Below are 26,510 nucleotides of genomic sequence, written 5' to 3' on the forward strand. Positions count from 1 at the left end.
AAATCCGTTCATCCACTCAGGCAACAAATATTTATTAAGGGGCCACCAAGTGCCTGGCATTGTGCCAGATAAAAATCCCTGCCTTCCTGTAGTTGACATTTTAGTGGGATGAAGATAACAGGAAATAAACAAAATAAACACATAGAGTAGTGTATTCGATGGTGATAAGTGCTATATAAATTAGGGAATATATGGGGCTAGAATCCTAAATAGGGTGACCAGGGAAGGCCTCCTGCAGGAGGTGACATTTGAGAAAGGCTTCAGCTTCTCTTGATTTGCATTTCCCTGATCAATAATGACGTGGTCTCTCTCTCTCTCTGTGTGTGTGTGTATACAGACAGACAGTAGAGAGAGACAGAGAGACAAACAGAGACACAGAGAGACTATACATATTTCCTTTCCTGTGAAATACCTGCTCATGTCCTCTGCCTGTTTTCATTGCAACTCTTACCCACTTTTTAATGATTTGTAGTTCCTTGCCTTGGATATTTTGTTGTTTATATATGTGGCAAAAATCTCCCAATCTCAGACTAGTCCTTTTGTTTTGATTATGGTGTTTTGTTTTTTAAAAAATATTTGTTTATTTATTTATTTATTTGGCTACACCCGGTCTTAATTGCGCCACGTGGGATCTTTAGTTGTGGTATGCGGAATCTAGTTCTCTGACCAGGGATCGGACTCGGGTCCCCTGCATTGGGAGTGTGGAGTCTTAACCACTGGACCACCAGGGAAGTCCCTTATTGTGTCTTTTGAGTAGGAGAATTTGCTACTTATTGATCTTTTCTTAGTTAGTGCATTTTGGGGCTTGGTTAAGAAATTCTTCCCCACCCCAAAGTCAGAACGCTATGGTCCACTAAAAGTTTTTAAGTTTTACTTTTGACATTTAAGCATTTGATCCATCATCTGGAGTTGATTTTTGTGCGTGGTGTAAGATGGGGCAAAACATCTGGAAGGCTACCTACTCAACAGTTAACAGTGGTGACCTCTGGGGGTAGAGGACTTTCAGTTTTTGGGTTTTTTTAAGATTATTATTTATTTAGTTTATTTTTGGCTGCATCAGGTCTTAGTTTTGGCAAGCGGGATCTTCGTTGAGGCATGAGGGATCTTTCTTTGTGGCGCACGGACTTCTCTCTAGTTGAGGTGCACGGCCTCAGTAGTTGTGGCACACGGGCTTGATTGCCCCGCGGCATGTGGCAATCTCAGTTCCCTGACCAGGGATTGAACCTGCATCCTCTGCATTGCAAGGCGGATTCTTTACCACTGGACCATCAGGGAAGTCCCGACTTTCAGGTTTTTTTTTTAATCTTTTATCAAAGTAATATATAAATGCAATTTAAAATCGTAGCACTTTCCATATAAGTGGACTGATCTTGAAAAACAGCAGGGCCCACTCTCCTCCCCATTCCTGCACATCACTCTACAGAGATAACATGTTCAAATCACATCTTTTTAAACTGGTATTAACCTCCTGTATTCAAAATAACATTCTTATACTAATATTCCTTGATTTTTCATTTTACACATGATTTAATCAGGCCTAAGTATTTTAAGATGAGGAGTGGTCTCTCTCACACTAGTGGGCACCCCTATACTCCCTCTTTCCCCTGCTCCCAATATAGTTCTATCATAATCTTTGGTGGAATAAATGTTCAGTGTTTACATTATCATGACTATGTAGATATCGTTCACAGCCAAGCAATATCTTTCTCTCCCATTACAACACACCTTTTGATTTTTCCTGGAGTCAATACTTGCTGCCTTTAGTTGATTTGCTTTCATTTTCTCTGCACCTATGAGTCGGTGTTCTTCCAGGCTTTCTAATCAGAGATGTAAAATTCCTTGTAATACAGCCACACACATCAGATTTGCTTCCTTGTTTTTCACCCTTGGGGGTCGCCTTCTTCCAATGACTTGTTCTTTAGACGTAGTGCACAGCTCTCATCCTGGAGATTCTCTTCTCCTTCCTCTTTCTCGCCCATTTTCTTAGATTACATGTTACCCTCTTTTATGTTTTAATTCTTCATTTTGAGGGGGCATCCTCTGGTAGCTTCCTGAGATAGTGTGCATGGAAGTTACATATTTTGGGGGATTGTATGTGTTTGCAAATAGCTTTATTTCTCCCTCACGTGTGATTGATACTTTGCTGGATATGGAATTCTAACTTGGAAACAATTTTCTCTGAAAAAATTTAAGGCATGCCTTTACTGTCTTCTAGCTTCCATTACTGCAACTTGTCAGTCATGTACCATTCTGATTACCAATCTTTGGAACCACCTTTCCTTTTCTGAAGCTTTGAGGATCTCCTCCTTATGCACAGTATTCTGAACTCTTATGATGCTGTATATTCATGTGGGTATTTTTTTCATTTATTTTGATAGGTACTTGGTGGGGACTTTTCAACTTCACATCTTTCATGAAGACTCATGTCCTTTAGTTTTGAGAAATTTCACTGTATTATTTTTTCTCTCCTCTATTTAGTCTGTTCTCTTTTGTTGGAACTCCTATTCATTGAATTTTGGACCTCTTAGACGGATACCCTAATTTTTAGAATATTTTCTTTCTTCTCTCTCTACCTCTTGGAGAGTTTCTTGACTTTATTTTCAAATTTCCTCTTGGATTTTAAATTCCAACTATCATATTTTTAAAGTTACCAATAGCTTTTCCTTTTCCTCTTTCCTTTCCCATAACCTCCTCTCCTTCTTTAATTATTGCAACATCTTGCTGTATCTCCCTTAATATTAATGTTTGTTTGAAATCTGCCTTTTCTGCTTCCGCTGGAATCTGTGTGTGGGGATGTGTTTCTGGCAGGCAGGCAGGAAGCTGGTCACCTGGTGGCCTTAGCTTCCAGAGTTCTGGGAGCTGGGGGAGAGGGAGACGTCACTTAGCGTGCAGGTTTGCTAATCTCTCTGTTGCCCTCCCATCCTTCACAGTGCCTGGCATTCACAGTTTCACAGAGAATAAACCTCTTGTCTCCTGACTGGAGGTATGCTACCTGACTGGCTGGGATAGAAATGGGCACCTGCCCCTTATAAGATTTTTAATAAACCCTTGTATTTTCAGCCCCATGCATTACCCTACCTTCCTTGGTGCCTGGCATCTCCAATTCTGAAGGCTCTCTGGGTTCTCTGGAAATCAGCTTGCTTCTCCCTTCTGATGGCTTCCTCTAGCTGGTTAAGCCAGCCACTGTTGCTCTGTCCACGTTCCAGCTTCTGAAAATTGCCATTTCTCTTGCAGATCTTTTCTTTTGCTCTTTTTGCCATTGTGAGTTTATAATACTTTAAAACATCACTTTAGACTCAATCTGAGTGAGGTTTCTGGAGGGAGCAGAATAAACTCATCTGTTCAATCTGCTATGCTTAACCGGAATTGTTAACCAATTCTTTTTCTTTTCTTTAGAACCTCTGTTACGAAGAATTAGATTAATCATAACCCTTGGTTTACAGTGCACTATCACTACTGGTTTTTTCACGGCCTTAATATATTCATTTTAATTATTTAAATTAATATAAAGACTGCCTATGATCCTTATATCCAACTTGAGAACTAAGACATTACCCTTATCTGACACTGGCTTTGTGTTCATCTTCCATCCCATTCCCTGTCTCTCCCATAATTAAGAGGTAATCACTATCCTGAATTTTTGTATTTATAATCGAAATGCATACATATATATGTAATTTTATCATATGTATGCAATAGATTGTCATTTTCTTTTCGAAATTCATAAAAAAGGGTCATACCATATATGTAATCTTGGCTTGCTTTTTTCACTCAACATTGTTACTAACATTTTTCCATGTTATTGTTTAAAATTTTAGTTCATTCACTTTCACCGCTGAATAATATACCATAACTTGTTTATTCATTCTCCTGTTGTCATTTGCGTTGTCCTTGTTTTGTGTTATTGTGGGCAGTGCTGCTGTGAACATTCTTATACAGGTCTCCTATTGTACTTAGAAGTGACTGCTACATTGTAGGAGACACAAACATCCTACTCCACAATATTAGGTCAAATTGTTTCGGCTAAGTGGTAGTACCAATTTTCACTCCCATCAGCAAAGCATAAGATGTTCCGATGTCCCTCATCCTCTCCAACAGTTGCCAGACTTTTTAATTTTTGCCAGTTGAATGAGTGTAAAATGGCATCTCACTGTAGTTTTGGTTTTCATTTCCCTGATTGCTAATGAGGTTGAGCATCTGTTCATATGGATATTGGCCATATGTGATCCCTCTTTTATGAAATGTCTGTTCATGTCTTCTGCCTATTTACCTGTTGTAGCTTGTCTTTTCATTTTTTTAAGGTGACTTTTAATGAGCCGAAAGTCTGTATTTTAATGTTGTAAATTTGTCTTCTTTTAGTGCTTTTTGTGACTAATTTAGGAAACCTGTGCTGGCCATTTGCCTGTTTGCTCTCAGATTCATTCTCTGCCCTCTCCCTGCTCTGGTTTGAAACACCGGGGGCTGGCATCCTTCAGGCTCGCATGTCCATTGGCTGCCAGTTAGAGTTTGGCCAAAGGGAGGAACTGGTCTGACATCTAAAAGCAAGAGGAGTGAGAAGCCAGGGTATTTTCTCCCTTCTCTCTTTGCTTTGGGTGGCATCTCTGGCAGTGGCCATGTCTCCTCCATAGTTATAATTCCTATTAGGCAAGCCTGTTTCTGCTCCACCTGAATAGTCTGTACTCGACAATTCCAGCTCCTACTGCGTGACCCCAGCTCCTGAGATCTGGTGATATCATCTCTTCCCTTTTTCCCCTCCATCCATAGGGGTGGAAGGGGCTTTCTACAGTTGTTAATCTCTGGGTTGCTTCATTGTCCTTTGTTTGCCTTTTCACCTTTCCAATACCTTTGCAACTAGTTTTGTCTTAGTTTTCCTCTCGTGATCTACCAGTGTGGATTTTTTTTATATAACTGGATCACCACTCCAAGGTGGAAATATATTCATCTCTAGTTTTAACTAAAAGTTTAATGTTTTTCTTTTGATAATCAAATTTTAATCCATCTGGAGTTAATTGTTGTGTAAGGTAGTTTATTTCATTGTGGTATAAAGTAGTGATCAAATTGCATCTTTTTATATGGACAACCATTGTTTTCCAGCTCAACTTATCAAATAATCCCTTTATCTCTACTGATCTGTCATGCCCCCTCTTTTATATGGCAAATGCCCATATATATCTGAATCAGTCACTGGTGTCTCTAGTTCCTTTGGTCTGTTTAATTGTCCCTGTAGAAAACTTTAATACACACTCTCAACAGTGGATACATCATCCAGTCAGAAAATCAATAAAGAAACAGCAGATTTAAAAAACACTATAGACTAAATGAACCTTACAGACATATATACAGCATTCCATTTAACGGCAACAGAATACACATTCTTCTCAATCACACATGGGACATTCTCTAGGACGGATCATGTGTTAGGCCACAAAACAAATCTTAAATTCAAGAAGATTTAAATAATATCAAGAATCTTTTCCAACCACAATGGTATGAAACTAGAGATCAGTCATAAGAAGAAAACTGGAGGACTTCCCTGGTGGTGCAGTGGTTAAGAATTTGCCTGATGATACAGGGGACACAGGTTCGATCCCTAGTCCGGGAAGATCCTACATGCCGCAGAGCAACTAAGCCCATGCATCACAACTACTGAGCCTGTGCTCTAGAGCCCACAAGCCACAGCTACTGAGCTCACGCACCACAACTACTGAAGCGTGCATGCTGTAGAGCCCGTGCTCCACAACTACTGAAGCCTGCACACTTTAGGGTCTGTGTGCCACAACTACTGAGCCCGTATGCTGCAACTACTGAAGCCCGTGTGCCTAGAGCCCATGCTCCATAACAAGAGAAACCACCACAATGAGAAACCTGCGCACCGCAGTGAAGAGTAGCCTCCACTTGCCACAACTAGAGAAAGCCCATGTACAGCAATGAAGACCCATTGCAGCCAAAAAAAAAAAAAAAACAACCTTTATATAAATTATAAAAAAAAGAAGAAGAAAACTGGAAAATGCACCAATATGTAGAAATTAACACATATCTGAACAGTCAATAATCAAAGAAGAAATAAAAAGGGAAACCAAAAAATATCTTGGCATAAATGAAAATGGAAATACAACACACTCAAACTTCTGAGATGCAGCAAAGGCAGCCTTGAGAGGAATATTTATAGCTGTAAACACCTACATTAAGAAAAAAGAAAGATCCCAAATAAACAACCTAACATTACACCTCAAGTTATTAGAAAAAGAACAAACTAAGCACGAAGCTAGTAGAAAGAAGGAAATAACAAAGATCAGAGCAGAAATAAATGAAACAGAGAATAGGAATACAATAGAAAATATTGATGAAAATAACAGTTGGTTTTTTAAAAAGATAAACAAAATTGACAAACATTTAGCTAGACAAACCAAGACAAAAAGAGAAAAGACTCAAAATTATAAATGAAAGAAGACACATTGCAAATACAAATGATTTGTATTGTAAAAGACACAAAAATACAAAGGATGATAAAAGACTACTATGAACCATTATAAACCAACAAATTAGGCAATCTAGAAGAAATGGATAAATTTTTAGAAACATACAAACTACGAAGACTGAATCATATGGAAACAGACAATTGAATAGACCAATAATGAGTAAGGAGATTGCATCAGTAGTCAAAACCTTCAAACAAGGAAAATCCCAGGATCAGATTGTTTCCCTGGTGAATTTTACCAAATATTTAAAGAAGAATTAATGTCAATTCTTATCAAACTCTTCAAAAAAACTGAAGAGGAGGGGACTCTCCCAAACTCATTTTACAAGGCCAGAATTACCATGATACCAAACACTGAAAGAAAAGAAAACTACAGGTTAATATCCCTCATGGGTGCTAAAATTCTCAACGAAATACTACCAAACCAAATTCAACAGCACATTAAAGGGATCATACATCATGATCAAGTGAGATTTATCTCTGGGATGCAAGGATGTTTCAACATATGCAAATCAATAAATGTGATACACCACATTAATAAAATGAAGGATAAAAATTACATGATAATCTCAATAGATGCAGAAAAAACATTTCACAAAATTTCACATTTGTTTATGATAAAAACTCTCAACAAATTTGGTATAGAATGAATGTACCTCAACATAATGAAGGTCATACATGACAAGACCACAGCTAACATCATACTCAATGGTAAAAGTTTGAAAACTTTCCTTTAAGATCAGGGACAACACAAGGGTGCCCACTCTCACCACTCCTATTCAACATAGTACTGGAAGTCCTAGCCAGAGCAATTAGGCAAGAAAAAGAAATAGAAGGCATCAAAATTGGAAAGGAAGAAGTAAAACTGTCTCTGCAGATGATATGATCTTATATATAGAAAAGCCTAAATGCTCCACCAGAAACCTGTTAGAACTAGTAAACAAATTAGTAAAGTTGCAGCATACAAAATCAACATGCGAAAATCAGTTGCAATTCTATACAATAACAATGAACTATCTGAAAAAGAAATAAAGGAAACAATCCTATTTATAATAGTATCAAATTCAATAAAATACTTGAGAATAAATTTAACTAAGAAGATATTACACTGTTAACATCTCCTAATAAATTTAACTAAAGATCTCTAAATAAATTTAACTAAAGATCTGTACACTGAAAACTATAAGACATAGCTGAAAGAAATTGAAGACACAAGAAAAGGAAAGGTATCCCATGTTCACAGATCAGAAGAATTAATATTGTTAAAATATCCATACTACCCAAAGTCATATATGGATTCAATACAATCCATATAGAAATTCCAATGGCATAGTTCACAGAAATAGAAAAAAATCCTAAAATCCATATGGAACCACAAGAAACTCTGAATAGCCAAAGCAATCCCAAGAAAGAAGAATGAAGCTAGAGGCATCACACCTCCTGATTTTGAACTATATTACAAAGCTATAATAGTTAAAAACAGTAAGATACTGGCATAAAAATAGGCATAGACCAATGACCAGAATTGAGAGCCTAGAAATAAAATAAATATATACAGTGAACTAATATTTGGCAAGGGAGCCAAGAATACTCAATGGGAAAAGGATAGCCTCTTCAACAAAAAGTGTTGGGAAAATGATGTTCACATGCCAAAGAACGAAATTGGACCCCTATCTTACAGCACTCACAAAAATTAACTGGAAATGGATCAACAACTTAAATGTAAAACCTGAAACTGTAAGACTCCTAGAAGAAAACACAGGGGAAAAGCTCTCTGACATTTGTCTTGTTAATAAGTTTTTGAACATGACACCAAAAGCACAAGCAACAAAAGCAAAAACAAACAAGTGGGACTACATCAAGGTAAAAAGCTTCTGTACAGCAAAAGAAACTAACAACAGAGTTAAAAGGCAACCTACAGAGTGAGAGAAAATATTTGCAAACCATATATCTGATAAGGGCTTAATATCCAAAATATGTAAGGAACTCATTGCAATTCAATTAGCAAAAACCCAAATAATCTGATTTAAAAATGGGCAAAGGACCTAAATAGACATTTTTTCCAAAGAAGACATACAGATGGCCAACGGGTACATGAAAAGGTGCTGAATATCACTAATTATCAAAGAAATGCAAATCAAAACCACAATGAGATATCACCTCACACCTGTTAGAATGGCTATTATCAAAAAGACGAGACATAACAAACATTAGTGAGGACGTGGAGAAAAGAGAACCCTTGTGCACTGTTAGTGGGAATGTAAGTTGGTACAACCATCATGGAAAACAGTATGGAGGTTCCTCAAAACAATGAAAAATAGAACTATTTTATGACATAGCAATCCCACTTCTGGGTGTATAACCAAAGGAAATGAAATAATTATCTGGAAGAGATATCTGTACCTCCGTGTACACTGCAGCATTATTCACTATATCCAAGATATGGAAACAACCTAAATGTCTGTCAATGGATGCATGGATAAAGAAGCTGCTATAGAATAGAATATTATTCAGCCACAAGAAGGATGGAAATCTTGCTATTTCTGATAACACAGACGAACCTTGAGAGCTAAGTGAAATAACTCAGTCAGACAAAGAAAAATACTATATGGTATTACTTATATGTGGACTCTAAAAAAGCCAAACTCATATAAACAAAGAGTAGAATGGTGGTTGCTAGGGGCTGGGGGGTGGGAAAATTGGGGAGATGTTGGTCAAAGGGTACAAATTTTCAGTTTTAAGATGAATAAGTTCTGGGGATCTAATGTACAGCATGGTGATAATAGTTAACAATACTGTTGTATAGTTGAAATTTGCTAAGTGAAGATCTTAAATGTTCACACATACACGTAAGTAGTAACTGTGAGGTGATGAATGTGTCAACTAACCTTAATGTGGTAATCGTTTCACAATATATCATGTATATCCAATCAGCACATTATACATTTTATTCTTACATAATGCTCTTTGTCAATTATATCTCAATAAAGCTAGAAAATAAAATAAAACTCTGACATGACAAAATCCCTGTATTCTTGGCATGAACTCGAATTGGTCAAGGTATGTTATCTTTCTTGTAAACTGTTTTTGTTTTTCTGCTGATACTCCTGATATATCCAGTGATTGTCTGTGGTCTGTTCTTTTGTCTATTGGCATTGGCAGCTTGTCTTGTGTTTAAATCTGCTGCCGCCCACCCCCCATCTTAGGTGGTAAAGCTCTACCTCCCTTTTTTCACCATTGCAAGCTGGTTTTAGCAGGAAAAAAAATCACAAGTACCCAGTAAGATTTCTACTCCACTCCCCAGTGATTTTCAGTGGAAGAAAGGGCTTAAGTTGAGGAGTGTTTCTTTTCCTTTCTGAAGCACTTTTTACATGTCATCCTCCAAACCAGAGAGAAATAGTGAGACCAGCTGGAATTATCTTCATTGCCCTGTGCCCAGGAGCTGGAGGGTTGTGTATTGTCTCCTAGAATCCTCTTTCACTTTAGTACAAGTTATATTGTGCCCGGCATATGCATTCACCAGAGAAAATTTTTTCTTCTTTCTTTGGGCCTTTTTGTTCATTTCAATGGGAGATTTCTGTCAAGGCACACATATACTGGCATCTTTCCCAGAAGTCAACCCCTTTTGTAAAAAAGTAAGAAAGACTAACAAGAAAAGATTGATCATTGAATTCAAGAAGTTAGAGAGAAATTATTACATCAACAGTAATGAAAAATGCAAGGAAAATAAAGGGAAGGAATTAATAAAGACAAAATAAATTACTGAAGTTGAAGACAATTGAAAAATAAATTGAAGAGCTTGTTCTTTGAAGACATAAAGTAAAATTGTCTAAACTCTGGCAAATACAATCAGTTAAAAAAAAAGGATCATACAAGTTTACATGGCTCAGCATATGACAAAGGATAGTTCTGGCCAAGAGAGAGAGATTTCTTTTAAATTATAAGATATTATTATGCAAATTCTATGCTAAATTTAGAAGACCTGGGATGCCATGGATGGTTTTATAGGAAAATATAAATGACCAAAAATTGACCAAAGGATAAATAGAGAGTTGAATGGATGAATAATATTGAAAGAAATTGAAAACATTAAAGCACACTGTAAGGTCCCTGGACCACCTGCATCAGAATCCTATGGACTGCTTTTAAAATGAATATTCCTGGACTCCAACCCAGACCGGTTAGATAAGAATCTTTAGCATAATTTGGGTTTGAAAAGTTGAAAATGATAGCCCAAGAAGAAAAGAAAAAAGTGCAGACTAATAAAATAAAAATTCCTAAATAAAATGCAAAAAAATAGAATTCAGCACAACATTAAATGAATGACGAGATACATCAAGTGTTATTCCAGATGCATGTATCCAAATGCCCACTTGATGTCTCCTCCTGTGTGTCTAAACAGGGATCCCGAACTCAACATGTCCCAAACCAAGCTCCTGATCTTCCCTCCAATACCTGCTCTTCCTGCAGTCCTCCTTATCTGAATATATGCAAATCCATTCTACTACCTGTGACACCTCTATTTCTGTCATGCTCCACAGCCCATCTGTCAGTGAATCTTGTGGGCTTTCACCTTCAAAACATATCCAAATATGTCCAACACGCACCTCCACTGTTAGCTCCACCCCATTTCCCACACAGCAGTCAGAGGGAAACTTTTCACACATAAATCAGACACCCCCTCCCCCCCATACTCACCAAAGGCTTCCAGCCACGCGGGTCATCTTGTCATTCCTCAAACAATGCCCAGTGTATTCTTGTCTTTTGCATGGACATTCTATATTTGTTTCTTTATTGACTCTCCCACTAGAACGGGAGCAGTGACTTGGTTTGTCTTGTTTGCTCTTGTGTTGTTGCATCCCCAGAGCCTAGAACAGTGCCTGGCACAAAGTAGATGCTGAATAAATATTTTCTCACTGAATGAATCCACGAACGTAAGGGTGATTCAGCGTCAGAAAATTCACTGTTAACATTAATCACATCAACCAATAGTTCAGAGGTGACTGAGCACATGATAATTTCAATAGATACCAAAGAGATATTTGATAAAATTCAACAAATATTTCTAGTAAAGATTTGGTAAGCTCCCTGATTAAAAAAACCAATTCCAGGGCTTCCCTGGTGGCGCAGTGGTTGAGAGTCCCCCTGCCGATGCAGGGCACACAGGTTCGTGCCCCGGTCCGGGAAGATCCCACATGCTGCGGAGGGGCTGGGCCCGTGAGCCATGGCCGCTGAGCCTGCGCGTCAGGAGCCTGTGCTCCGCAACGGGAGAGGCCACAAGAGTGAGAGGCCTGCGTACCGCAAAAAAACAAAACAAAAACCAATTCCAAATGAATAGCTCAAATTGTAGCTAATTGTGAAACCCTAGGGATTACTGACAGTAGTGTAACACCAACTTATTTTTTCTTCTTGCCCTTTTACTAGGACTTACTAAACACTAGATGCTGTGATAAATACCTTACACATACCATGCGATTAACCCTCATGCCAATCTTATGAGGTCTGTGGTATCTTCTCTTTACAGTCAATGACATGGTGGCCCTGCAAATGTAACCCCTGTACCAAAGTCACTCAGCAAGTTTGGGAGGCAGCTGGGACACAAAGCCAGTGGCTGGCAGGGGTGGTGGTGGTGGTAAGGATTGGGCTTGATTGTGCCCCAGAATAACAATGAGCGTCAAAAGAATAAACTCCAATTGGCCCACAGATGTGAAAGATAGTTCCTCTTCACTAATAAACAGAGAAGTGCAAACGAAAGCAATAATGCCTATCAAATGAGCAGGTATTTTTAAGAAGGTAGAACGGCCAGTGTTGGTGCAGGTACCAGACGGTGGGTGCTATCTTTCAGCACTGGGAAGTGCACATGGTTCAGTCTTTCTGGAAGGCAACTGTCAGCCCATAGTTTAAGCCGTGTGACTCTTCATTTTCTTTGACCCAGCAATTCTGCTTCTAGTAGTTTATCCTTAGGGAATAATTCTGGATGTGGGCAAAGACTGAGTTACAAGGATATTCAGCGCAGAGTAATCTTACAAGATAACCTGTACAGCATGAATTCCATTTTTTTGAGGTGTGTATACATATTTCTATACATATCTATTTCTATTTATCTATCTATAGTATCAAAAACATATCAAAATAGTAACAGTGATTTTTCTCAAGAAAACCAGATTACATGTCATTTTTTGTTTTGTTCTGAACACCTCACTCTATTTTCTAAAGACTTATAATGATCATATATTAGCCTTGTAATCAGAGAGCACAATAAAATTATTCTCCTTCTGGAAATAAGGTGGGTGCTTTCTTTTCTCGTACTTTGGCTTTTGAGGTGGGATTACCTGTGTTTGTTCATCCAACAAACCATCCCTCTGCCAGGGATGGGGATACAGCAGCGAACGACAGAGTCTGAGCCCCCGCTTGTGTGGAGCTGACATTCTAGTGCGGTGCGACATTAAACAAACAACATGCAGATACATAGGAACCACGTCTACAAGGGATGTGTGCTATCAACGACAATCAAGATGGAGCGAGGGGTAAAGGGTGCTGTTTTAGATTCAATGGTCAAGGAAGGTCTGTCTGTGGAGGTGATATTTGTGGAGGAGGTAGGGGAGCTAGGCCCCTGGGTATCTAGGGGAAGAGTGTTACAGGCAGAGGGGACAGCACACGCAAAGGCCCTGAGGCAGGACTGTGCTTAAAATGTTGGAGGTCCAGCAAGGAGGCTGGTGGCCTGAGAGCAGAGGGAGTGAGGAGGGGCGGAGGGAGCTACCTTCAGATAGGTTATGGATACCGGATCAGGTGAGGCCTTGTTGGCCCAGGGGGTGATATGGCTTCTGGCTGCCTCTGCAGGAAGAGATCAGTTCCTGCTGGTCCTGGGTGGGAGCAGCCCGCACACCCAGACCCACACTGCTTGTTCCTGCAGCCCGCTCTTTCCCTGGTCCGTTTTTGGGGCGGCAGACAGAATCTTGGTGCTGCCTTATGGATCTGAAGCTTCCACAAGAGGCCTACATCATATGACGGCAGGGTGGGTTACAGGGATATTTACATTCGTCTTTTTGTTTGTAAGTGCTTCTTCACTTTTCTGAAATGCACATGAGTTACTTTCATTACCAAAGACAGTTATTTTTAAAAAATGACAAAGGCAAAAACTTTAGCAACATGGAATTATTAATAATGCAATTCGAGGGGAGAAAAAGCAGAATGTAATACCTTTTGTATCTGATGATAATAACAGTACAAGCACATTGTTGCTTGTGGGGAGGTCCAAAAGGGGGAAGAATGCTCTGTTCGAATAGGGGGTTATGGCTACTTTTCTTTCATTTCAAAATTGTCTTAATATTGTCGTACTGTTTTCTAGAGACAGCGCAGGAACTGACACATGTTCCTGACTCCCTGGGCTGCTTACAGGAAGTGTCTCAAGTGCCACTTGGGCCTGGTGAGTCAGGAGTCCCCAAAGTGCACGTTCCTTGCAAACTCTGTAACTGATGGGTGGTTTATTTTTTTATTTTTTAATTCTTTTTCAGATTCTTTTTCCATTTAGGTTATTACAGAATATTGAACAGAGTTCCCTGTGCTATACAGTAGGTCCTTGTTGGTCACCTAGGTCCTTGTTGGTTATCTATGTTAAATATAGCAACACTCTATCAAAACACACAGGCAATTCAGGGGCATTCTTAAGACCATTCCAGCAGAGCTTGGGAGACCACGCAAAGATCCTTTGGTGTGAACTAGTCTAGCTGCAGTCAGGACCCTGTGTACTGAACAAGATGGCTCTTTATCCCTGCTGGCCATCCCTACACCCAAGTACTCTGTCTGTGCTATGGTGTCACCCTTGTTAGCTCTGGACGTCACTCAAAAACCCTTAGCAGAGTTTGCAGGGTTTCTGATGGTTCCAAATTGGACACACGGGTTCCGATTATACAAATGATGTAGGGTAAGGGGGAGAGTGTTTGTACTGTTTCCATTTTACTTCTGAGGACGGAGGCCAAGAGAAGCAGTCATCTACCCAGGCTCACATAGGATATTAGTAGGGGAGTCAGGACTCACAGCCAGGTTTTCTGATCTTCTTACTCTGCTACCCTGCCTTCTAGCCGTGGCCTGGCCGTGCGTTGTCCTATGACCCTGCACCTCCATTTTGTCACCTGTACAACTGTCATGGCCTTGGTCAACATCTCCCAGCTTGGGTCAGTGATGGTGTGCCATGGGTTTTCTAGACTTGAAGATGATAATAACTCCTAGTTTGATTTCAATGAAAGGTTATTTCATTAAAATTATGGAAACATTTTTCCCTTTAAAACCAGAGTAGTTTGAAAGCATCTCAGTGAGTATTAAGTGAACACGTGTGGGGCTTAGCGTAGAAATGACTGATATCAGTTCATAATTCAGCTAAATACCACTATCCCCCATGGTCATTTTGACTCATTATGCAGTTGTAAATTGATTTTATTCTTATGTAAATAAAACATTGTTTATTTTATATCTGTAAAGGGCCATGGGCATAAGCATAAAGAATACCTGATATTCACATACAAGTTAATGAGGAGGATAAAAATGATAACAATTTTGCAAATTTACCCCAGGATGATTTGTACCAGATATGTAAATTATATTCATGTCACCAAAATTCCCATAAAACACCCCAAGGAGCTCCTATTCCTTCACAAAACGATGTTAAGAAGAGAAAACATAGTGGCAATTATAGCCAATTAGAATTTTCATTTATTTGAAATAAAGGCTAGCAAATTATTTTGGAGAAAAGTCCCTACAACTAGCAGCCTTAAATGTCATTCTTAGCTAATCATTTAGACACAAGATCTGTAAATTAAAAACAATAATTATGAGATCTTTAAAGTTAAAATAAGAGAATCTCAAACATTGGGTCACAAAAGCAGGTTTTGCATCTACTTGCTCCTGTAACTAATATACATAAAATGAAGAGTATATGTCACTTTCTAAAATGCAAAAAGTCTGAATTTGTTTATTGCTTATGAATGTTATATGATTAGTAATATTACTATGAAAGGAGATTATAAATCAGAAAAGAGTGAGACTGGGACTTCCCTGGTGGCACAGTGGTTAAGAATCTGCGAGCCAATGCAGGGGACACGGGTTCGATCCCTGGTCCGGGAAGATCCCACATGCCGTGAAGCAGCTAAGCCTGTGCACCACAACTACTGAAGCCCGTGCGCCTAGAGCCCGTGCTCCTCAAGAAGAGAAGCCACCGCAATGAGAAGCCTGTGCACCGCAATGAAGAGTAGCCCCTGCTCGCCGCAACTAGGGAAGGCCTGCGCGCAGCAACGAAGACCCAACACAGCCAAAAATAAATAAATAAATAAATAAATAAATGATTTTTTTAAAAAAGAAAAGATTGAGACTTGCCAGCCTAGATGTTTCTCCAACTCTTTCCTGCTCTTCCCTCCCATCCTCAGTTCCCATCTCACAGAACAGTGCAGGGGAACTAGTGGCAAGGAAATAATGTTGCCTAAGGCAATACCCATCCTGGGGAGCGTTCATATGTGAACGCAGGTGTATGAACATGCGTGTAAGTATGTGTGTGTGTATCTATGAGTCATTTTATGTATGTGTGTATGAGTACGTGAGTGTGTTTGTGAATGTGTGAGTAGATATATAAGTAAGTGACCAGGTGCAAGCGTGTATAAATTCATGTATGTGTGACTGTGTGAGCATGTGTGTGAATGTGTCTGTGTGTGTGAAACCACCCTGAGGAAGAGAATCTGGGTTGACATGACTGTGGAACAGGAAATTCTAAAACATACAAACCTATTAAATGAAATTGATTCCCAGTATCCTGAGTGGAGCTGAGAAGAGCGAGGCCATCTCTTTCTCTTCCCGTTTGGTGGTTAGTCACGTGGCTATGTTTGATCTGGTAGAAGCAGATGTTGTGCATGTGTTGAAGGGCGACTGGTGAGGAACACTCCACGAAGTGGACCAACCCATCAGCCCAGGTTCAGCCAACTGGGCGCTCTCAGGCATGAGAGCAGCTCTGGGCAGTAGAAGCAGGAATCCAAACCACCGGTGCAGAGTGGAGATCTCCCAAGCTCCTCGCCTGGCCCTCCGTCCCCCTTGCCTTTCTCTCCCCCTCCCTCTATCCCCTCATTCCCCCAGGACACACACACCAAAGTGGGCTCATGCCTCTGTCTTTAATAAGCTCAGAAGACAGTAAATCACAGTAATGAGAAAAACAAGGCACACATCTGCTCCCGATGAAGCATTGCACATAGACAGATCAATTGCTCTAGAAATTATCCTTTGGACATTACTCAGGATGTTGTCCTGCCAGAGTGCAGTTTCCCATGTGTACTTGAACGACGTGTTTCTCTAGTGGGACCATTGTCGTGTTTTCAGTTCAGGCCATTCTGACTGAGGAGTTTGGGGCTGTGTTTCCAAAGTGCTTTTCAGTTTTTTGTATTTTGTTTTTTTAAACCTCAGAGCCCATTTTCACAGAAAAACAATCTTAGCAAGGGTGGTGAGTTTCCAGGCTTATCTGGCAAAAATACATGCTTTTGGCCCTCGAAATGTTTTCAGAGTCTCCTGGCAACATTAACCTCCCTACCCCCACTGCAACTCCCCGGGAATCCACGTTTATTTGTGACAAGGATGGAAGGTAGCTTGTGATTAAAAGCATCCATGGACCTGGCTGTGAGCCTCTCTCAACCAGCTCTGATACTCCCACGCCACATCCAGAGGCACAGGTAAGGGCGTTAGAAGGATACAACCTCTCAGGGCTTCCAAGGACTGCTCCCATCGGGACATATGCCTTCCTTCCTTCCTTCCTTCTTTCTTTCTTTCATTGATTCATTCAACACTGGTTTAGACACTTGGGGTACATCAGTGAAGCAAACCAAGATCCCTGCCCTTCTGAGGTTTATGACATAGCAGGTAGTGATAGACATACAGGAGGCATCATAAATGAGGAAACAGTAGAGTATGTTAGCAAGCACTATGGAAAAAAGAAGAGCACGATGGGGACAGTGACAGAGTATTAAATGGTGTGATCAGGGAAAAACTCTAATTCGACAAGATACGTGTACCCCTAGTTTCATAGCAGCACTGTTTACAACAGCCAAGATATGGAAGCCACCTAAATGTCCATTGATAGATGAATGGATAAAGAAGATGTGGTACATATATACAATGGAATACTATTCAGCCATATAAAAGAATGAACTAATGCCATTTGCAGCAACATGGATGGACCTAGAGATTATCATACTGAGTGAAGTAAGTCAGAGACAAATACCATGTGATATCACTTCTATGTGGAATCTAAAATATGACGCAGATGAACTTATCTGCGAAACAGAGACAGAGAACAGACTTGTGGTTGCCAAGGGCGAGGGGCGTGGGGAAGGACAGATTGGGAGTTTGGGATTAGCAGATGCAAAGTATTATATATAGAAGGGATAACAAACAAGGCCCTGCTGTAGAGCACAGGGAACTATATTCAATATCCTGTGATAAACCGTAATGGAAAAGAATATGAAAAAGAATATATCCATATAGATATATAAAACTGAATCACTTTGTTGTACAACAGAAATTAACACAACATTGTAAATCAACTATACTTTAATTAAAAAAACACAAACCAGGGCTTCCCTGGTGGTGCAGCGGTTGAGAGTCCGCCTGCCGATGCAGGGGACACGGGTTCGTGCCCCGGTCCGGGAAGATCCCACATGCCGTGGGACGGCTGGGCCCGTGAGCCATGGCCGCTGTCACACCAGTGAGAGGCCCGCATACCGCAAAAACAAACAAACAAACAAAAACACAAACCAGAGTGGTCAGGGAAGGCCTCACTGATAAAGTGACACCCGGAAGGACGAAGTTGATATCAGGGAAAGTGCATTCCAGCAGAGGGGACAGCTAGAGCAAAGACCCCAGGGCAGGAATGCGCCTGGCATATTTGTGGAACAGCGAAGAGGCCCGTGTGGCTGATTCAGAGAGCAATGGGAGGGGTATAAGGCGAGGAGATGAGAGTGGTGGTCGGGGCCAGAAGACGGAAAGGGCCTAGTAGGCCATGGTGAGGACTTGGGCTCTCATTCTGCATGGGATGGGAGCTGGTGCAGGGTTTTGAGCAGAGGAGCGATGGGACCTAGCTTGTGTCTTCATACAGTCTCTCTGGCTGCTGTGCTGGAAGCAGACTGTAAGGTGGCAAGGTTTGGAAACGGGCTGACGCAGTCATTCAGGGGAGAGACGATGGCGGCTGGTCCCATTCGCTGGGCTGAACTGCGGAATTGGGAAACCTGCCTCTGGGATAACGGCAGGAATTGAGCAAGGTAGGTTTTCAAGGCTGGAGGTGGACAATTTTTTGGCAGTTTGGGGTTCAATTTTGCTTCCACCTCGTCTGGAGCTTGCCATATCTGTTCCACTCTAAGAAAGAGAGACAGGGTCAGAGAGAGACAGAGACACATAGAGACCTAGTCCTTCAGGTTTTTCTTAGATAGGCAGACCCTAAAGGGAAGCTGCTACTTAGGGATTCAGAGGATAAATATGAAACCCCTTCAGGGGTCTGGGTCCAAGGCCCTGGGTACCTGGTGTGGGGGGGGGGGGGGGTATGGGGGTGTGGGTGTTGGTATCAGATTCCAGGCCTGGCAGGCAAGTAGGAAGCAAGGCTGACTGCTCTTTAATTGATGAGCTGCCTCAGTTTCCCCCTCAGCACCCGCTTGCTTCTGATGGCCGTCTCTGGAAGCCTTCAGAACACAGAGGGTGAACAAAGTCCTCTCCTTCCCCCCCCCCCATCAAATGACTCCACGGTACTTTGCCGGTGTGCCCTGAGCAGAAATCTGGGAAGACGCACCCCACCTCCCCTCCCAGTCTGTTGGCTGTGCCCTGGAGGAATTTAGGGAAGGGATCTGTAGGTGCACCTGGGCTGGAGCCTTTTTGGAGGGGGAGGAAGCAGCGTACTTTGGGAACTTCGGGTGGGAGTGGCAGCAAGACACCAGGGAAAGGGCTAGACGGGGAACTTTGCAACGGGGACCTTGCGTCCACTGCACAGACCGGGGACATCCAGAATTTTGCAAAGTGTCCCGGACAGGTCGGTATTCGGAAGGCCGGGTTTCCGGTCCTGATTGCACCACCGTGGAGCTTGAGCAAGGCCCCGTCCCCTCCGGACGCCTCCCCCGAAGTAGAGGGTGGGCCCAGGTGACCTCCAAGGCCTTCCAACTCGAACCCGGGGGACCGCGGCTTAGCCAGAGACCGGCTTCTCCCGCTGCGCTGAGCCAGCTCCGCATAGGGCGAGATGAGCTCGGAGTCAAGGCTTTAATAATTCACGCGGTGGCGGCTCGCATTCCGAATACAAACGCGGCGGCCAAGCGCGGGAGGGCTGGGCGGGAGTGCCCGGGCTCCGCCCCGGGGCTGCGCTGCACGCGCCCGCCACCCTACGGTCAGTCTGCGCACTGCAGGCTGCTCTGCCCTTGACTCTGGGATTGGGGTCGGGGGTGAAGGTGCATGCTTGTACCCGCAGTCCCTCCCTGACCATCTCTTGGTGATCCTTCCCTACACAGAGTCACAGAACGACTTTCCCCTTCCAGTTCCAGCTTTGGGGACTGCCCTTAAACCCCAGCAAGCCAGACCCCTCCTCCTGGGCCCTGCGTCTCAGGAGTCCCAGGCTTTGCAGTGCCTTCCTCGAAGGAAGCCCCCAACCAGTTCCAGGGAACCCCTCGCCCAGACAGAGATTTTCATGGGTCTTGGTCCCCGTTTCGCTCCTCTCTAGGCTCTTGGATCCTCTACTCTGACCCCACCCATGGGATCGATCAGACATCCCGAGAAGCTCCAGGATTCCTGCCTATGGGAACAATCTCAGGGCCCCAGGGCCGGGCCTTGGTTCTAGGGGCTCCTTCTGGAAGGCAGATGGCTCCTGCTGGCTAGCAAGGAGATAGAAAGCGTGGGCCATAAGACTGGCACCAGCGTGCTGATTTCAGTGACTCGAATCATTCAGCCCTAGGGGTGCCCTGTAGTAAACAAACATGTGAAGGACTGCTGCCTGTGCTGTTTATTACCGAAACATTTAAGCATCAACTCCTTCCTTCCACAAACCTTGAGTGCCTCTGCTGTGCCAGGGACATGGCTGGGTACTGGATACTGGGCCCGGGATTTAGATTCAAAGAGGTTCTGATCTTCTGGGACCTCTTGACAGCTCTGGCCCATCGCTCCTCTTCTGAAAGGGTCTCTTCCACGGGCTTCCAGGACACCACCTCTCCTGGCTTTCCTCTGACCTCAGTCCACTCCAAGTCTCCTGTGTAAAATGTTTTGCCCCCAATGCTCTGTTTTGGGCTCCTGGCCCTTTCTCTGTCCACACTCCCTCTCCATCAAGCTCATCCACACTCGGGACTTGAATTACCACTTGTGCGCAGACAAAGCCAATGGCTCTACCTCTACTCCCGACCTTTCCTCCATAGTAAGGTGGGCATCTGCACACGAGCATCCCCACGGCCAGCACCCACTCATCGTGTCCAAATCTGACTTGAGCCTCTTTCCCAGCCCCGATGGGTTCCGTGGCCATCAGGATATAGTGGAAACTCCTTAGCATGAGCTACAAAGTCACTCATGACCCAGGTCCTGTCCCTTACCTCTCTCCCCAGCCTCCCATCCACACTCCGGCCGCTCAGGTCCCCACGTGGGCCACACACACTCTCTTTGTCCATGCTCTTCTCTCTGCCCGTCTCGCGGTTCATCAGCCTCTCCTGGCTCTTTGCTTTCCCAATTCATCTGAGCCCCCATTATGCGTCAGTTCAATCCCTGTCTTCTAATAGCTTCCAAACAATCCCATTCACCCTCCCGGTCCTGCTGCTGCGTCTACCTTGAGGATGCTAACCTAGCCATCCACCCTCTCCTGGAATATAATTCCTTCTCTACAAAGCTTATTTTAGTGACAAAGTGAACCTTGGTGACCTTAACAGAAATTGTTTGGTGGCATGATAGAGAAGGAAACCAGGTTGGAGTGAGTGGGGCACTAGGGAATCCTGGTTTCTCTCGCTACAAGGCTTTTGCAGACATTGTTTGTTGGAAATCTTTCTCTCTCATCCTTGCCTAGTTAACCTTTTTTTTTTTTTTACATTGTGTGGCTTGCGGGATCTTCCCTGACTAGGGATTGAACCTGTGCCCCCTGCGGTGGAAGCTCGGAGTCCTAACCACTGGACCGCCAGGAAAGTCCCTAGTTAACTTCTAATACAGCGTCTCAGTGCAACCATCACTTCCTGAGGGAAGCCTTCCCTGACGTCCCTGATTCAGAGAAATTCGCCCAGCTACTCTTTCGTTGCACCATGTCCTTACCTCTCCTTCAGAGTGTTTTTCTCCATTACAATTCTTTATTTATTTGTGGGACTATAGTAGAATCAAAACCCATCACCCCGACCAGACTGGAAGATCATGAGAGCATGTTCTGATCTGTCTTTGTTCACCACTGTGTCCCGGCATCTAACACAGTGGCTGACACACAGTGGGGAGCTCAATGGATGTTTGTTGAATGAATGACAAGGGGGTGGTTAGTGACCTCAGTGAGAAGGCTGATGTGTGAAGAAGAGCCCGTTGCTTCCTGAAAGTCTTCATGGCCAAATATGGTGACAGATGGAGGCAGAGGTGCATAGAATGTTCCAGTTTGTCCTTGCTTTCCTCTGTTCTACACCCAGCTCTTCTTCCCAGCAGTGGCCCGGGGCCTCAGGCCCACCATCAGATGCTTGGTGATAGAACACAGAGGCAGCAGCTTCCATAGACTTCCCCACAACCTCGCCTTCTTTGCTGACCGAAGCAACTAAACACACTTAGCTTCTCCAATTTTCCTGTAAGCTGTCACTTGTTCATCATACCAGCGCTTTGGGGAAACGCTTTAGGAACCCTTGCTCTGACCCTCCAACTCTCCCTTCTAGACTTCACTGCCCAGCATCTCCCACCATGTTGTGAGGTCTAATCTCCCTTCACGCCCATCATGACTCTGCTTCCCTGACTGAACTGTGACTGGTAGGTACACTTACGGCTGGGTTGCCCTCCTGGACACTGAAGTCACCCAAGGTGATGGTCTGGCTTTGGGGGAGAAGAAAGACTATGAGCCTGTGGCTGAGTCTCCAGTGACATGCGTAGGAGGCCGTTAGATGACAGCAACCAGGAGGGGAGGAGGACGGCAGAGGCACCTGGTGGCGTGAGTAGCTGAAGAGGAGGAGAATTTACACGCAGATGGCGGAACAATGGTCTGAGAGGAGCATGGTGGAACGGGAAGGATGCTTACCCCTCTCCTACCTGCTGAGAGCCAGGGCTCAGGATGAGGTGAAGGGAACCTCCAGCTGGGCTTCCCTGGTGGCGCAGTGGTTGAGAGTCCGCCTGCCGATGCAGGGGACACGGGTTCGTGCCCCGGTCCGGGAGGATCCCACATGCCGCGGAGCAACTGGGCCCGTGAGCCACAACTACTGAGCCTGCGCGTCTGGAGCCTGCGCTCCGCAACAAGAGAGGCCGCGATAGTGAGAGGCCCGTGCACTGCGGTGAAGAGTGGTCCCCTGCTTGCCACAACTAGAGAAAGCCCTCGCACAGAAACGAAGACCCAACACAGCCACTGATGTGCTGTGTGCCCTTGGGAAAGGTGTGTCCTCTCTGTCTCAGTTTCCCTATCTGTTCCATAAAATTATGGTGGTACCTTCCTCATAGGGCCGTTGAGGAAATTAAATGAATTAATACACGCAAAGGGCTAAGAACAGTACCTCCTTCGAGCAGTGCTTGACAACTAATACATGCTCACTAAAACTTTTTTATTTTAAATTTCATTTGGCCCTCATCAAAATTTTGAGGGGTCAGTAGGGTTGGGATCATTACCCCCAGTTGAGGAATGTGATACCCAGGGAGGTGAGGGAGCTCGCCAAGACACCCAGTGAGTGAGGAAACAAGTAGGTAAAGCCCCCAGTCTCCCGATTTGCTGTTCACTACACTCTTTGCCACAGCTCACTGCGTGAAGTGTTCTGAGAAGTGGTGAGTGAACAGGTCAGATGAGAAGCACTGCTTCATATGCCGGGAAATTCTCCTTTGCATCCAATCACACCCTCGCAGAGCCCTCAATTCCAGCAACCTTGCCTGACAGTTTCCCAGACCGTTCCCCATCAGCCCCTCCAAGCTGAGGTCCATGTTTTCATTGTCTGCTTCCAGGTCCCTCCCCTGGTTGGTCCCGAGAGCTAGCTGGTGGAAGATTTAATCTGCCCCCGGTCTGACCCACTACATCCCATCGAGTTCCTGCTGAGCGTAACGTTCAGACAAACTAGTGATCTGATTAGCCCGGGCGCCGCCTGCTCTGGTCAGCCCCCTGTGGCGCTAATAGAGGGGGAGGGAGATTAAATTAGCAATGATGCTGAGATGGTAGAGCTGCTGAAATGTATTTACAAATGGATTTTTAACATAAAAAATAAGGGGATTGGCACTGGCAATTAGGATATAATGAAGGCCCTTGTAGCTAGAGCTGCTGCTAAGAGGGTAATAAATTGAAGAATGAGAAACTCCCATACCAACAGACTCTGAGAGTAAGTATCTGGAGATATTCATACAACCAGTAATGACGAACTTTTCTTCATCTTGGTTGTGGTGGCCAACTAGTGGAGCAGACAAACAGAAAGCAGAAATGTCCCCAATATCACCTGTGTCCACTTAAGAGGACTGGTGTCCTCTTAAGAAGAGGGCGTTCGGACAAACAGATACCGAGCGCACATACAGAGGGAATACCATGTGAGGAGAGAGCAAAAGGGCAGCTGTCTGCAAGCCGAGGAGAGAGGCCTCGGGAGAAACGAAATCTGCCGATACCTTGATCTTGGACTGCCAGCTCCCAGAACTCTGAGAAAATCATTTCCTGCTGTTTGAGCCACCAGTCTGTGGTATTTTGTTGTGGCAGCCCGAGCAGACTAAAACGAGCTGTGACTGCTCTGTGAACCAGCTCCTAACCTCTGCTGTGTGCTGTGGTGTCAGAACCGCATATGAGGCCTTCCTCTCCAGAACCAGGGAGGTGAGAGGCGGCTGGCCGACGCTGGCCAACTGATTAGGGCATGCCTGGCGTGGCGCCGTAAATGCACCTGTGCACCCGGAGGCTCTGTGCCCACTCTTGGTTCCTTCCACGAGCTTCCGACGGGGTCCAGGCCCCCTGCTGCCCCTGTCTGAGGGCAGGTCCCGCAACTACGGTTCCCACGGCCACCTCCGCTGTCCCGCACACCTTCTCTCCATCTGGAAAGCACCTTCTGTATTCGTTCCCGCACTTCCTTTGGAGCTTCATCGCGTTACTGTGTTTGGTGCCTTCCAGACTTTCTGGCAGCTTCTTCAGTTCTCCGTTCAGCATGTCCTGAGTTAAGTTCCCACCGGATCCTTCTAAAAGCCCCGGCACGTGTTTGGCAATGACGTCCACCCTCTCTGAGATGGCACCCAGCTGCGCTCGACCCACAGCAGGGCGAGTCCACAGGTAGGAGTGCGCTGGGGAGACCGAATCCTGCAGGCGGCAAATGTGCCCCTGTCTCAGCAGGATGATCCTCTCCGCGTAGGCTGCGTCCAGCACACGCCTGTCTTGCAGCTGGCTCCCGAAAGCCTCTTCCGCGAGGGCCTGCAGCTTCCCCACCAGCTGGCGTCTCTGGGTCTCATCGCTCACCAGCTGGCGGAGGTGCAGCCTGTTGAACTCTGGGAGCTTTTCCGGGTCCAGCAGGGCTGAGTGGCAGGTGATCCGGGTCAGGTTAAACTGTGTGATCGGCTCTGGCAAGGTCCTCCCCATCTGGTTCTCTGCAAACCCTGAGCCGCAGTTGGTGATGATGTCAAGCAGGGCATCGGCAGGAAGCCGCCGGCAGCAAATGTCCCCGTGTCTCTTGGACAGCTTGCTGCCATCCCTGTTGAGAAGCAGGGGCAGGTGGGCAAAGCGCGGGGGCTGCCAGCCCAGGGCCTGGTGGAGGAGCAGGTGCTTAGAGGTGGAGACCAGCCACTCGGAGCCCCGCAGCAAGCGTCTGATGCCCATGTGGTGGTCGATCACCACGCAGGCCAGGTGGTACGTGGGGAAGCCATCACTCTTCAGGATGACCAGGTCCCCCTCCATGCTGGCCACCTTGTGCGGATTCCAGCCATACACCAAGTCCTGGAAGGCTGGTGTCTCCCCTCCGGGCGGAAGTGGGTGGCATGCTTGGGGTCTTTGGCCAGCTTCTGGGCCACCTGCGCCTGGCTCAGGCTCCGGCACTGATTGTCATACTGGCGAGTCTGATGGTTCCTCAGGGCCTCCCTCTTCAGCAGAGCTTCGGTAGCATGCGTGTAGAGCGCAAGTCGCTGAGATTCCAGGTAGGGCCCTGCAGGACCTCCCCGGCGGGGGCTCTTGTCAGGGGGGACGCCTGCCCACTCCAGCATGTCCTCAATATTCTCTGCTGTCCCAAGCACAAGGCGGGTCTGATCCATGTCCTCCAGCCTCAGGTGCTTCTTGGCAAAGACGTAGTTGTACAAGGCAGTGTGGAGGCCGCCCAGGTGCAAGAAGCTTGTGGGGCTGGGGGCGAACCACACTCGCACAGCAGCCCTGGGATCGGTGCCCAGGCTGGCCTCGCACCCCGTCCCAGGGGGTGGCCCAAGGCCACTGGGGGCCTCCGGGGATGCAGCAACCTCTTCAGGAGCACCGCCATGTTGGGATAGAATTGCACACGTGGGCTTCTCGGTGCATCACTTCCGGGGACCAAGAGTTGTTTATATATTCTAGATACTAGACCCCTATCAGATATATGATTTGCAATTCTTTTTTCCCAGTCTGAGGGCTGTCTTTTCACTTTCTTGGTAGTGTCCTTTGATGCACAAAAAGTTGTCATTTTGATAAAGTCCAACTTATTCCTTTTGTTGCTTGTGCTTTTGATGCCATCGTACTGATTCTTAAGGCAGTGGTTCTTGATTGTTCCTGTCCTCTGACCACCCGAGCCCTATCCCCAGTCATTCTCTTGAAGGTTCTTGATCCCAAGCAAAGAAACTAGAAACATTTTCTGAGAACACATTGATACGCCCTCAAGTATTCTCTTATGATATTGCTAATGTATGGGAAGTTGTGAGGCCA

General features: G+C 44.5%; 1 protein-coding gene across 1 annotated transcript; it reads right to left on the minus strand.

Moving 5' to 3' along the window:
• Nucleotides 1-24,491: 24,491 nt before the first annotated feature.
• Nucleotides 24,492-26,091, minus strand: LOC114905922 (probable glutamate--tRNA ligase, mitochondrial). The gene is given in 3 exon segments (XM_029240250.1): nucleotides 24,492-25,582; nucleotides 25,585-26,014; nucleotides 26,017-26,091. Coding segments are annotated over 3 exon segments (1,596 nt in total).
• Between the last annotated feature and the right edge of the window lie 419 nt (nucleotides 26,092-26,510).

The sequence above is a fragment of the Monodon monoceros genome, unplaced genomic scaffold (genome assembly GCF_005190385.1).
Source record: "Monodon monoceros isolate NGI ecotype Baffin Bay Population unplaced genomic scaffold, NGI_Narwhal_1 Super_Scaffold_22, whole genome shotgun sequence".
In the NCBI taxonomy this organism is placed as follows: domain Eukaryota; kingdom Metazoa; phylum Chordata; class Mammalia; order Artiodactyla; family Monodontidae; genus Monodon; species Monodon monoceros.